At 39.7% G+C, this 12,891-nt stretch overlaps 1 protein-coding gene across 1 annotated transcript in view; it reads left to right on the plus strand.

Annotated features, from left to right (window-relative positions):
* PSMD1 (proteasome 26S subunit, non-ATPase 1) overlaps positions 1-12,891 on the plus strand; it is a 64,008-nt gene that overhangs the window by 7,606 nt on the left and 43,511 nt on the right. Inside the window, 9 exon segments of the mRNA NM_001256467.1 lie at positions 550-613; positions 2,187-2,315; positions 3,340-3,428; positions 4,037-4,115; positions 4,638-4,811; positions 5,761-5,872; positions 6,484-6,680; positions 7,264-7,359; positions 7,877-7,941. Of these exon segments, the coding sequence (NP_001243396.1) occupies positions 550-613; positions 2,187-2,315; positions 3,340-3,428; positions 4,037-4,115; positions 4,638-4,811; positions 5,761-5,872; positions 6,484-6,680; positions 7,264-7,359; positions 7,877-7,941 (1,005 nt within the window).

Consider the following 12,891-nt stretch of genomic DNA (forward strand, 5'->3'; position numbering starts at 1 on the left):
CTGAGTATTTAGACTTTTGAATCAGTGACACAAGCATGGCAAGCATTTTCCTCTTCTGCTTTTCTTTTCCAGTGAAATAAAAGGAAAGGCACAGAATAATTTGTGTCTGGCTGTGAAGCATTGGAGCAAGGTGCTAACAACAGTTTATTGTGTTTCATTTCCATGTCAACACTCTAGGATCCATGCTAATAGTGACAAGCACAAGGCTTCTAGCAGAGGATATAATTATCCTTGATGCCTTGCGTGTTGACCTTGTTTTCTCACCTGTGTCTTTTCATTCCCTACAAGCATCTTTATTTTTGTTGTCTCTGTAGGTGGAATAAGAGAATAGTTTTCCAGGCCTTTGTCTCAAGTTCCCTGAAAATTGTGTGGAGGGGGAGTTTTCTGCTCAGCAGTAAGCCTCAGATAGTCAGCACTTGTTCTGTCGAAGTCCTCTTTTCCAGTCATCATCTCCAAATCCTAGGCTGCTCCTTCAGAATAATGTTCAGCCATAATTACAGTTTCTGACTTGTTGCAAGTGATGAATTTTTCATTTTTATTTTATTTCAGTGATGCTATGGAAGCAGAAGAGAAACCAGGAAGCACTTGTGCAGCAGGGAGGTCTGCGGAAATTGTGAGTGCTATTTCTGAAAGAGACTTTGCTTAATTTTTCTTACATGTTCTCTTTGGATGTCTAGGATTTCTAAATAGCTTTGGCTAATGAAGAATGGAATTCCTTTTCTATGTGCTTGGAGACAAGCTGACAGATGATCTCTGAGGGCCAAAAAATCTGACTTAATGTTCAGCAGTTCAGATACTGAAAGCGTGTGAGAGTGGGAAATGGTCAGAGTTCAGTAGGAATTACTGAGTTGTGAGAAGGTGCATTTTTTCCTCTCTCTTTCAAAAACCAACTGTAGTTCTGGTTGGATGGAACTGATGCTGTTCTACAGGAATGGCAGGAGGGGATGCTGATGTAACAGTTTCTTCTCCTTGAAGGTGTAAAGTTACCTCGAGCCTACATGGTGCTGTGTTGCTGTGCCAGTTGGCTGGAATCTTCTTGTTTAGTTTCTTTTCCCAAGTATTGGAGAAAGTGAGTTCACTTCTAACATGCACATACAGTTGCATTTCGGCATGTAGAATAGTTAATGCTGCAGAGTGTTACCAGAGAGGAAGGTAAAACCCAAGACAAGCTGGTTTTTGTTTTTCTTCTTTTTCCCCATAGTAAATGCTTGCAAACAAAACTTGGGAATGTTTGAAAGATTATTGCAGATCACTTAAAATTAATTAAGGGCAAACAGAAGTGTTTTCTTCAAGTAATATTTCACACAGAAAACAAAAGGGATTGAGTTTCTTGCCCCAGCAAGGAACCTTGACAGTGCTTTTGTACAGGAAAGGTGTCTTGAATCAGTTTCTGCTGCACTAGCTTTGCTGATTGTGCCAAGTACACAAAAACAATCTGTGTGGCCAGAAATGTTCTTTAGCTTAATCTTACACAATTCAGAATGCTGACTACAAAGAAATAATTGAGGGAATTAGTTTAAGGTCTGAACTACTCATGCTTGACTGGTCTGTGACCAGTTAACCATGTTAGGACAAAGAACTGCACTGTACTTTTCACCCTGATCAGAATTAACCTCAGTTTCTACCAATCCATTTTCAACTGTTCCTTCACAAGGAAGGAGACTTTTCTCAAAGAGCTCTTGAAGGTGAATGTATTAGTTTCCTAGTTCTACTAGCTATTGTTCTAAATAAAGCTTGTAGCTCACAAGAATGGTGCTGCAGCTCAGCACAGGCTCATGCAAACTATTGTAGCTTTGTGGCCCCATCTATGAAAGCTTCCATGGAAATACAGGTTCATTTATAAAACGTTTGCCTCTGGCAGGAGACTTATTCTCTCTGCAAGGCCAAACAGCAGCTTGCAGAATGTCAGATGTCACTCATATTCTTTTTCTTTCAATAAAAGAATACATTTCTTTTTGAAGAGTGTCTTCTCCCACCTGCACTGCTCTACACAAAAGATTTGATTTCTGGGAGGTCTGGGCTTGTGCACCAAGGACAGAAACAATGTCTTTTTAGGTCTAAAACCTGATAGGTTTTGGAATATGGTGATGGGAACATACCAGTGTGGCTTCTCATTAATTGTATTTTAAGAGAGTCATAGTTGGGTTCTCATAGAATTTTTTTTTCCTTTTTGCTTATATGTGAAGAACCCAGAGCCTAAGGACCAGATCTCAAAGATGATTAAAATTTTAAGTGGGGAAATGGCCATTGAGTTACATCTGCAGTTTTTAATACGAAACAACAATACAGATCTCATGATCCTCAAAAACACAAAGGTAAGAGACTTTGTTAAATATGGTTGTCTTGGATTTATCTGATTCATCCTGTGTTGGTTTTGGCCATGCTGCTGTTGTTTGTAATGATAGGCTGATATTAGCATGTTGATATTTTAATTAGTTTTTTTTAATTGGTTATAGCAACTCACATTTTTCTCACTTTTTTTTTTTTTTTGGTGGAAAAAACAAATCCTGGTGGATTTGTTTTTAATCTGTTCAGTAAAATGGGCAACATTTACCCTCCAGCTCCATGTCAGATCCATTGCAGATGCTGCTGGCTGGGAAGGGAGCAGTCAGCCAGGTATAGGTTACAGTATATTGGTGTCTTTGTTGAGATGGTTAGGTAAGCCCACACCTTCAGCTTGGCAAGGGAATCCTGGTATGTAGTAAAAAAACACTATTTCCATGTGGGTGACAAAACCAATCAGAAATTGTAATGTAGACAGAGTTAGTGAATGGAGTAACTGGTTTTATTTTGGAAGGCGTTACTCAGGGGTGGCCAAATGAAAACTTATAGCTAAACTAGACTCTTAAATACATACTAGAAACTGTAGGAGAAGTTTTTTTAATTGTGAAATAAGATGCGTATCTTCAGTAAAAGTAGTAAGGGTTGCTTGTTAGTGGGTTCATCTTTTTCAGATGGCATTTCAAATGTATTGGAAAATCTTTTCCATCTGCTGGTGAAGTGTTCAGGATTCTGCAGTAGAGTTCTGGGAATGGCCTGGAAACGTCAGCAGCACTCGCTGTGCAGTGCTCAGTTCTGGGAAGCAGAGCGGGGTAGTTCTCCAGTTAAGTGGCAATTGGAATAATCACATCTCTGAAAAACTCACATGAAGGATCATTTTGCATGGGAAAGATGGCTAGAGGATATGTTAGAGTGTATTAGCAATCTATTAGCTGATTGCAGGGAAATTGCTGTTGAAGATCATTACAGTCCATTTTTCTGGTGTACTGGCAAGCTTGTTAAGTGACCTTGGGCAGATCTTTTGCTGAGTGACAATACTGATTGTTCATGTTCTTTCAGGATGCAGTGAGGAATTCCGTGTGTCATACTGCAACTGTTATAGCAAACTCCTTTATGCACTGTGGGACAACCAGTGACCAGTTTCTTAGGTAAATCTATGGCAAGGTTAGCTCCAATGTCATTTAGAGGTGTTTGAACAACATTGTTGCCCTCCTTAACTTGATATGTCAGAGTGGTAACTGCAGAACTCTAGTGGTGTTAAAGAATTGTTTCTTTTTCTCTATCCTCACAAACTGGCTTTGTTTGACTGCTAACTATATGAACAGCTTGGAGGGTGACGATCTGGAATTTCTCTTCTCTTTCTTTTCCAATTACAGAGTTTCTGAAATGTATCTTTTTACAGTAGAGACTGTCAGTATTTTCTTGTAGGGAAAATATTAGGGTTGACCTTACGAGGGACTTAAGGAAAGCTGCAGAAACTCTGCTAAAGTTTCTCCCAGAGAATTGGTGGGCTGCATATTGAGCAGTTATCTGTCTTTCACTGAGATCACTCATGTCTAGGAGCTTGACTACAACCAGCAAAAATCCAGACTGATGAAGGGCAGAGAAATGTAAATTGGAAATGTGGTTAGCTGCCTTCACTTCTGGAGCTGCTTTTTAGTTTGAAAGCAGTCTTCAGTACTCTTAAACCCTGTTTGCAGGATTAGGAATAGGCGGTATGACCTGTTTGTATAACCTTGCTCTTTTTATATTCTAGAGACAATTTGGAGTGGCTGGCCAGGGCCACTAACTGGGCTAAATTTACTGCTACTGCCAGCTTGGGTGTTATACACAAGGTAATGCTGCATTCATTTCTGTCTGCTTAGTGTAAATGTGAACACTGAAAATGTGGAAATGGGGATTCTGAATGATGCCTGCACTCCAGTGTACCTGGCACAACTATAGCATATTTTGTGTCTTTGCACTAAAAAAACTGTGTTTATATTATATCATCTGACATCCAATGTAATTTATTGTATGTTTTGCTGAGAATCAAAAAGGTGCTAGGATGACATGGCTCAAGGAGAGAGTATTTTTTCTAACTCTTCCTTTGTGATTTGAACAGATTTAGTAGTTTCTAGGTATTAAAATTGCAGGTGGTTCTTAAGTGATTTTGGGACATAACAAAGTTCCTTACTATAATAACTCAATAAGTTTTAACAGTGATGTGTGGCACTGAAATACTGATTTTACTGGAGAAAACAATGGCTATAACACATGGTTATGACAATATTTAAACATGTTTAAATATTACTTTGCTGTTTTTTCACGTTTCACTTCCCACTGTCTTCCCTTCCTGCTGGACACTGGACATCCAGGGTCATGAGAAAGAAGCATTACAGCTAATGGCAACCTACCTGCCCAAGGACACCTCTCCAGGGTCAGCCTACCAGGAGGGAGGAGGCCTCTATGCCTTGGGTCTCATCCATGCCAACCATGGCGGGGACATCATTGATTACTTGCTGAACCAGCTGAAGAATGCCAGTAATGATGTGTGTACTGGGCTCAGCAATGAGCCTTTGTTTTGTTGGGATTATGCAGGAGGGTGCTGGTTGGTTTAATAGTGGGTAATTACCTCTGTAGAGGTAATTAAGCAGCAGTGTGGTACTTAGATCTCCACTGGGTCTTAAAGATTGGTTAAAGGTTGGTTTTAACAACCTTTTGGCTTAAGGTTTAGGTAAGAATTTTAGGAAATTCTTACATACTTGACAGTGACTGTAGCTTCATCCTATTTACTACTTGTTATATCTACTTTGTTTTGTTAGTGGACCTGCAGCATTCAGGCACTGTTATTGTTTACAGCTTAGTTGTCAAGGAAATAAGCCACAAAATGTTTCTGCCAACATGGCCTGTAGTTTTAATGCGTCTCGCACAATAAGAAGTGTTTGTAGACCTCTAAGAAAAATATATTTTTAATTGGGAATAGAGCATTTTCCCAGCATGTTACCTCTTTTGCCTTGTGGAATCTCATATTACTTTTTTTTTTTTTAATTCCATGGACAGATTCCACTAGTCTTGCTGCAAATGTAACCACTGTTAGAGCAAAAGAGGTTATAGTTTTAAGTGGGTACCTTTTTACCTTTTTATTTAAAAGCTTTTACTAGCTATTGGTTTTTATACATAGCACAGATTTATGGTTTTACATAAACCACTCAGTGGGGGAAAAGATTTTGAAGTCACTAGAAAGTCTTCTGTACTATGTGTTAAGCTTCTGTTATTTACTGTTTATGGGCTTTTGAACTGTTTTTCTTCTATTTTTTGCCTCTTTCACTGGACCTGCTGCTTGAGACTATGAAAGTGGTATTTCTAGCAGGTCAAGAAGTCATTTTGGGTTGGTTTGGGGCTAAAAAGTTGCAGGTTTATATTGATGGAAAGATGTCTTCTTTAGTTGAAGCCATACTGTTCTCTGCTTTATGACTGAACTTGCATGTGCTTCTCTAGATTGTGCGACATGGTGGCAGCCTGGGCTTGGGGCTGGCTGCCATGGGGACAGCACGTCAAGATGTGTACGACCTGCTTAAAACAAATCTGTACCAGGATGATGCAGTGACAGGTAAATGTTCTGCTTTCAAAGCAAATAACCATCTGAGGCCTTATCAGACAGCTGGGGTTTTTTGTCATGGTTCCCGCCCCCCCCGCCCAAGGTTGTCTGTTAGCAGTGTTGATTTTGTCTAGCTATGTTTTACTTACTGACCTTTTCCTGATCATTATGGTTCTCTAGTTATGTGTCAGTAATGTTCAGAAATCCTGTCGTGATTGGCACTGTGGCAAGTTTTGACAAGACATGCTAGGTCTTTAAACAGCCCCTTTTTTGCTCTGTTCTTTTCTTTGTCATATGTTTTTTCTTTAGTGTGGCTGTTCTCCAGAGCCATGTGCTTTTTTGAGCTGAGAGATAGGCTTGGAGAAGGTTGTGAGAGTTACTGCTGCATTGGTGGGGCTCATCAGAAAATAATCTCAGCTCTTGGCTCAAGGAAGCGATAATTGAACTTGGTAGAGAAAAGTACTAAATTGTGGTTACAAACATATTTTGCCGTGAATAATGGAGTTGTTAGGCATGGTGATGTCCAGAAGTGACCTATTGGCCTATATATGGTGTGATTCTCTAGATACAGTATTTATTAATTTTGGGAACAGAGTTGACTTTTACTTTTCTATGCTTTTTAGGTGAGGCAGCTGGCCTGGCACTGGGGTTGGTTATGTTGGGATCTAAAAATGCCCAGGCTATTGAGGACATGGTTGGCTATGCACAGGAAACCCAGCATGAAAAGATCCTGCGTGGCCTCGCGGTTGGAATTGCTCTGGTCATGTATGGGAGGATGGAGGAGGCAGATGCTCTCATTGAGAGTCTCTGCAGAGATAAGGTAAATTGAGCTGTGACTTAATCCCTGACTCTTGTGTTACATGGCTGGCCTCCTGTCTGTTTGTGAATCTCCTGCTGTGGTGGGTTGGCTTTTTAGAACCAGAGAAGTTCTTACATAGGTCTGAAGTAGGACTGTTTCACTGTTGCTGCACTGTGATCAAAAATACAAGAACAACGCTGTTTAACTGTGTTTTCTTTAGCCTTATACTTGGTCTTCATAGTCATGTGAGCAGCAGCAGGGAGTAGACCAAGATGCAGTGGCTGAAAACAGATGAGACTTGTTGTAGGTGGGTCACCTCAAGGCTCTGGTAGTGATTATTGCAGATAGCAAGCAAGAAGCAGAATGACACCTCTGCCCTATACTCTTTGGCAGCCTGCAGCATAGCAGGTCTCTGTCCCCTGAATTGGTAATGACAACCCTGCTTTGGTGATTGTCCTGTTATTTGTCCCAAATAAACAATTAAGCAATGAGGCTGACATGTGACCCATTTGCAGGTTCAAGACACAAGAGTGGAACAGATTTAAAGTTAGAATTACGAGTCGCAGTTTGGATGGATGTGAAACATTGATGCTTTCTCTTCCAGGATCCAATTCTCCGTCGTTCTGGCATGTACACTGTGGCCATGGCGTACTGTGGCTCAGGGAACAACAAGGCTATCAGGCGCCTGCTGCATGTGGCTGTAAGTACTGTGGCCTTAGGAGCACGTAGGAAGAAATTTGTGGTCAGGAAGCAAGCACCTCACTCTCTCAGGCTTTGTGTCTGCTGTGTTAATATTCTGGTCCAAATCAGAGATTGTGAAGTGATGAAAGGTTTGCTTAGTATTATGAGTAGAACTAACAGGGCCTTCTGACATTAGGGTAAGTAGACTTTCAGGCTTTCAATCTGGTATCACAGAAAAGGAACCTATTCAAATTTAAAACATGAACCTAAACTACCCAGCTAACAAGTTTGGTCTGTGTAATGATGGGCTGGAGAAAAATAAATAAGGCTCTGAAAGATGAGGTCTGTCTGTTCTTTGATCAACTTGCAGTTGGTGTGCAAACACAGGTGAGGCTGTTTGGGCTAAGGCTGAACATGATTTTAACTAACTTTCTCTGTAATCCTGTCTTCTTGATTAACTGACATCTGGCCTGAAACACTGCAGAGTCCTCAAGTATTTTAACTGTATTCTGAATATCCTGTTTTTCCTTTTGTAGGTGAGTGATGTGAATGATGACGTGAGGCGGGCAGCTGTGGAGTCACTTGGTTTCATTCTGTTCAGGTAAAGTGTCTTCCTTGGTCACTCCTGCAGCCTTCAATTTAATGTCTGTTACTTTTTCAGAAGATGAGTGTGCCACTGCTTTCACAAACTGACTCAACTGCTAATTGAATGAATTCTGAAAAGTTAAAAAACTGAGAGATTGGTTTAGGATTAGAAGCCTTCCTTAGTGTTCAGCACATGTTTAATGAGTCTTTCTGTAGGTTTCCGGACTTGTGGTTTCATTGTCTGAACAGAACTAGATGAAGTTGACAAATAGAATGAAAAATTAATATTTGCAGAATTGAGAGTTAATTAAAAATTAAATATACTGTGCTTGTGCCCGGCCTCTTAAGGGCAGCAGTACTTAGACAAATATATCTGCCTAATGGCTATCTAAAATGTGGCTTTGATTAAGAAAAAAAACTGAAGGAGGACCTTGAAATAGTCATTGTTTCTTAAGTATCCACTGTTAAACCGTGAAAAGTTTCTGGGCTTACATTGTAACATGAGCCCATCACAAAATCGTCACAATGTTTCCCTTGGTTGTCTAAGGTGAAACCTATTGCTGAAATGGTGCTGAAATAGTGCTGTATGGTTCCCTTGGCTAAGGGGTGGTTGGGAATTAGAAGGCTCCCCAAGGACTGCACCTGCATCTGTTAATACAATAATCTGTGTAATCTGAGCACTGAGCCAAACTCCTTTGAGTGTGGCTGAGAGGAATTGCTGCATACTTGGGTCCATAATTTTAACTTAAAAATTGTTCTTCACATCTTCTTTTCAGTTGGCAGCTGTCCTTAAAAGTAGGATGAGAGGTTCTTAAAGATGGGTTAAAACTTGGGTTACTGTTGTGAGCAGTCAGCTTTTCTATACCAAGTTGTTCTCTGCATGGAAGTGATTCTGCGCCGTTCTGCTCTATCTGAAGGATAATTGAACATGGTTTGCAAAGAGGACAGAGTCGCTCAGTGGGCAGCAGGTGTCTCTCAAGTGCTTCTGCTCTGTTACTTCCAACCAGCACTGCTAGTTCCTTGCTGCTTAGGGATCTCTGCCTCTCCTGAAGCCAAGGGATCTGTTTAGCTGACTTCTGTATCTGTGTACAGAACAAAAATTCCATGCATGCCTTCCATAGTTTCAGGCATCTTTTTTCAAAATGGGTTGTGACGAAGCCCTTTTGAGCTCAGATTTCACTGTAATTTTTCTTTTCAACAAATGCAAAATACAATTGGACATGGATAGCTCTTACCAAAATGAGAAACCTTCAAGGCTCTGAGCTATACCATTTACCATGTGCTGGCATCTTGATGGAACATCATAGTTCAGGGCCTGTTCTCTCCATATCCAGCAATGAGGAAATGAGTGACACCATCTTTGACTTTCACCTGCTGTACAGTGGTTCAGATGTTACCCTGCCTTTTCCCCTCCCTCCTGGAGACTTGCAGTCCAGAACCTACTGGTGCAATAAGGAGGAGCATTTTCTTGTAAATTATGTGTCCACCTTTCTTGGTAGTCATGGACTAACACTTTTTAGCTGATTACCATTATCTCCTGGAGGCAAAAGATTTATGTTAGGCTGTGGTAGTTGCCAACGCTTTTCACTTGATAACTGGTTGTGTGCTCTGGCCCAGCTCAACAATGCCAGTGTTCAGAGGCATAAAGACCAAGTGAGTTGTGAGTTTGTCAGATTTCATGGCTAAAATGACATTTCTTTCCTAGGACTGTTGTTTGTTGAAGTCTAACTGGATTTACTTTTAAAGGCCACTAACACATCATTGAATACTAGCAAGAGTCCATGATTTATCAGTTGTTGGGTATACAGAGCTTTTGAATGAAGTGTTTTGTGATGGGAGGTGATCAGGTCTGAGACAAAGTGGGCTAAATCACAGAAATTAATCTCATTTTAAGTGAAGGAAACATGACTGAAAGTCCTATGAAAAGAGTTCTCATTCTTGTATGTGGTTCCAGAAAGGGAACTGTGAAGTCAGGATTGAAATAAGAGAATACATTTGTTTAATGCAGTCTACATTTTTCTTGAGGAATTCATGGCATTCATGAGGTTGAGTATGCTGGAGGTGTGAGTTTGTCTTCTGGATTGTACACTTTAGCAGCCTCAGACTTGTGCTTCTCTCTGTTCCTCCTATAGGAATAGTAAAATCCATAAAAGGGTGGAGGTTACACAGTCAGAGGATGATAATTTCCTTAAAAGCACCATTGCTTGAACATGACAGAACTACAGCCCACAAATTCACGTTGTGTCATAAATATCTAGTTTGTTTTTCTCCTGTTGTTACAACTATCTATGAATAAATGTTCTTCCTCTTGGATTTGAACTAAAAGTGTTGTAAACATCACAAAACTGCTAATTTTAGGTAACTCATCTGCATAGCAGGACATTCTGTAAGGCTTTGCTGTCCTTATTTTCCTCTGTGAGTCTTCCTTGCTATCACATGCGTACAACCCTGCATACACTCACTCAAGAGCCCATCTTGACTTTTATTGTTGGTAATGAAAACAGCTCTGTATCGAAGTAAAATGTGATAGAACATAATGTAATAGAACATGACATTTAATTTTTATAAATAACGTTTTGCCTGAACTTGAAGATTACCTCTTTTATATTTTTTAAGCATGGTAATGTATTTTTCATTGGGCTTTTGAATTACTGGAAAAAACATACAAAAGAATGTATGTGGCTTTTTTCATTATTCAGAATTCATGAATCAAGGTTTAGATAGAATATTCTAGTCTAGGTTCTTATGTTTTACCTCAGAATTGCAAGATTAAAATTTCCAGTGTGTTATGAAAGATAATAAATCACCCAGTTACAATCCCCCAAGGACTGGGGGCGCAGAGATTAGTGCTGCTGTAACAATTTCACTCTGGGATGTTGGGTGCACACTTGCCTGGCTGTGGTAATGTCTGCAGTCACCCAGGTGAGCAGAGCAGTATCAATCACATTGCTTGGATGCAGAATACATATTCAGGTCCTGTTCATGTAGCACAAAAACTTCCTTGTCCTATTCTTGGGCTCCCCAGAGCTTTCCAGGGGACCTTGTATGTAGAATTGAACCTTGACCAGCAGAGTTGCTGCTGTTAATTCTGGTTTTGCTGACTGTTTAGGAGCAGTCCATAGGTGCAGACTGGGGATTGAAAGCACAGCTTGCTGGCTACAGGACTTGGTGTGGGTTTTTTTCCTTCTTGGTCTAGTCCCATACAAAAATTAGGCACTAGTTATAGATTTTGGAGCAGATAATTTTCATGCCACTATATTAAATTAGAAGAAAATGTTCTGGTGCAAGAGAATTGTTTCCAAACTTCCTCCTCTTTTCTTCCTTTTGCCATTGAAAAACAACCAGCCAAAATTGTGTGGAGCACAAGCCTGAGACTTTGCATCTTTTCACTTTTTAAAAATGGCAACCTCTTACAGGAGCACTTCTAAGTAAAATGTAATTGTGAAGCGATATAGAGGCACTAATAAAGCTTTGGATGTTTGGAGCTTGCAGTGTGGATGCAGGACTGAACAAGAAGCTGTGTTGTGAAATAAGAAGAGAAATGATGTATTGACTTGGCTACTCTAAGGTGTCTCTGTTTTCCCAGTCCTGATCTTTTTGCCAGTGATCACAGATAGCAAACTTACCTAATTGTTGATGTTTATATACTGGTGGTTCTTTCTGCTGAAGTGGTTTATGAAATATTTATGATTGTTGGAAAACAGCATTTAAAGCGCTTATGATTTCTGGTCAGCTTTTTTTAAAGATTATTATGATGTGATGGAAAACATGATAAATTTTAAGTGTTTTGCTTTTTAAAAATGGGAAGATCTATTTTTATCATAATTTTTACCACTTTAGATCACTAATTGATCTTTGTTGGTATTGCAGTGTGAGATGTGATTGGATTATGTAGTCAGCTTTATTTTTACATTGTTAGAGCAGTGCTGCAGAATATCTAAACACTATATACATCTAAACACTAGATGTTTTGTGGATGGAAAAAGTCTGATTGGGAGAAAGCTTTGGTGTGGGATGGAGCAGTGCTTGCAAACACGAATTAAAAATGTTTAATGCTCTCATAGTAGTTATTAAATCCAGGGGAACGAGAGTCATGGGGAAGTGGGACTTGGGTTGTAGGATGCTGCTTTTGTCTTCATGAAATACTGTTGGGAAAAGGCTGAGGGCAGGAGAGGGAATAATGCAGCCTCTAGAGAGTCCCAAAAGGAAGATGCAGTCTCAGCTGATAACTGTAGGCTACCCAAACATTAAAAACTCTGCATGGCTTCTGTTCAATTTTTCATTTTGGGATGATGCAAGTGAAACAGTAATGTTTCCTGCTTTTGTATGCTTTGTGTTTACATAGCCTTTGGTATTTTAAGGCTATATATTTGTTGTAAGGCAAACAGATCAGACACTTGGATTTTATTCCAGGAAGACTGGGACAGTTTGTTTTCTTTATATCTTCTAGCTTACCTTTATCCAGAAGGCAGATAGTAGATGATCTGGGTAATTGAGTGTGAGGCTGACAGTCACTCTAATGTGATCTGCACCAGTGACTTTTTCAATGTTTTAATTGTGAAGAGTAATTTAGTGAAATGTATCTGCTTGTTAATTCTTGCATAGGAAAGATTAAAAGGGTTTTGTTTACAATCTAACACATTTGATCTTGTCATATTCAGTCTTCCTGGGAGAGGAGAAGGAAGGTCCCTTTCAAAGAAATAGTCACAGAAATCTTACTATAGTCAGAAGAACCCTTAGGCATTCACTGAAGTTGTGTGGGGTTTAATGAATTTGAAAATGAGTTGCCATTGTTTCTTGCTTCTCTGTTTCTGAGTGAATTAAAGGTTGGGACATTTTTTTTGGTTGATTTGTCCATTTCATGTGTAGTTTGTGGCTGCTTTGTTTAGTTTTTTGTAAAGTAATCCCTTTATTTGCATTTTAAGACACTCTGTTAGGCTTCGAACTCCATTATTTTCCTCTCTGC

The sequence above is a fragment of the Taeniopygia guttata genome, chromosome 9 (assembly GCF_048771995.1).
Source record: "Taeniopygia guttata chromosome 9, bTaeGut7.mat, whole genome shotgun sequence".
Lineage (NCBI taxonomy): Eukaryota > Metazoa > Chordata > Aves > Passeriformes > Estrildidae > Taeniopygia > Taeniopygia guttata.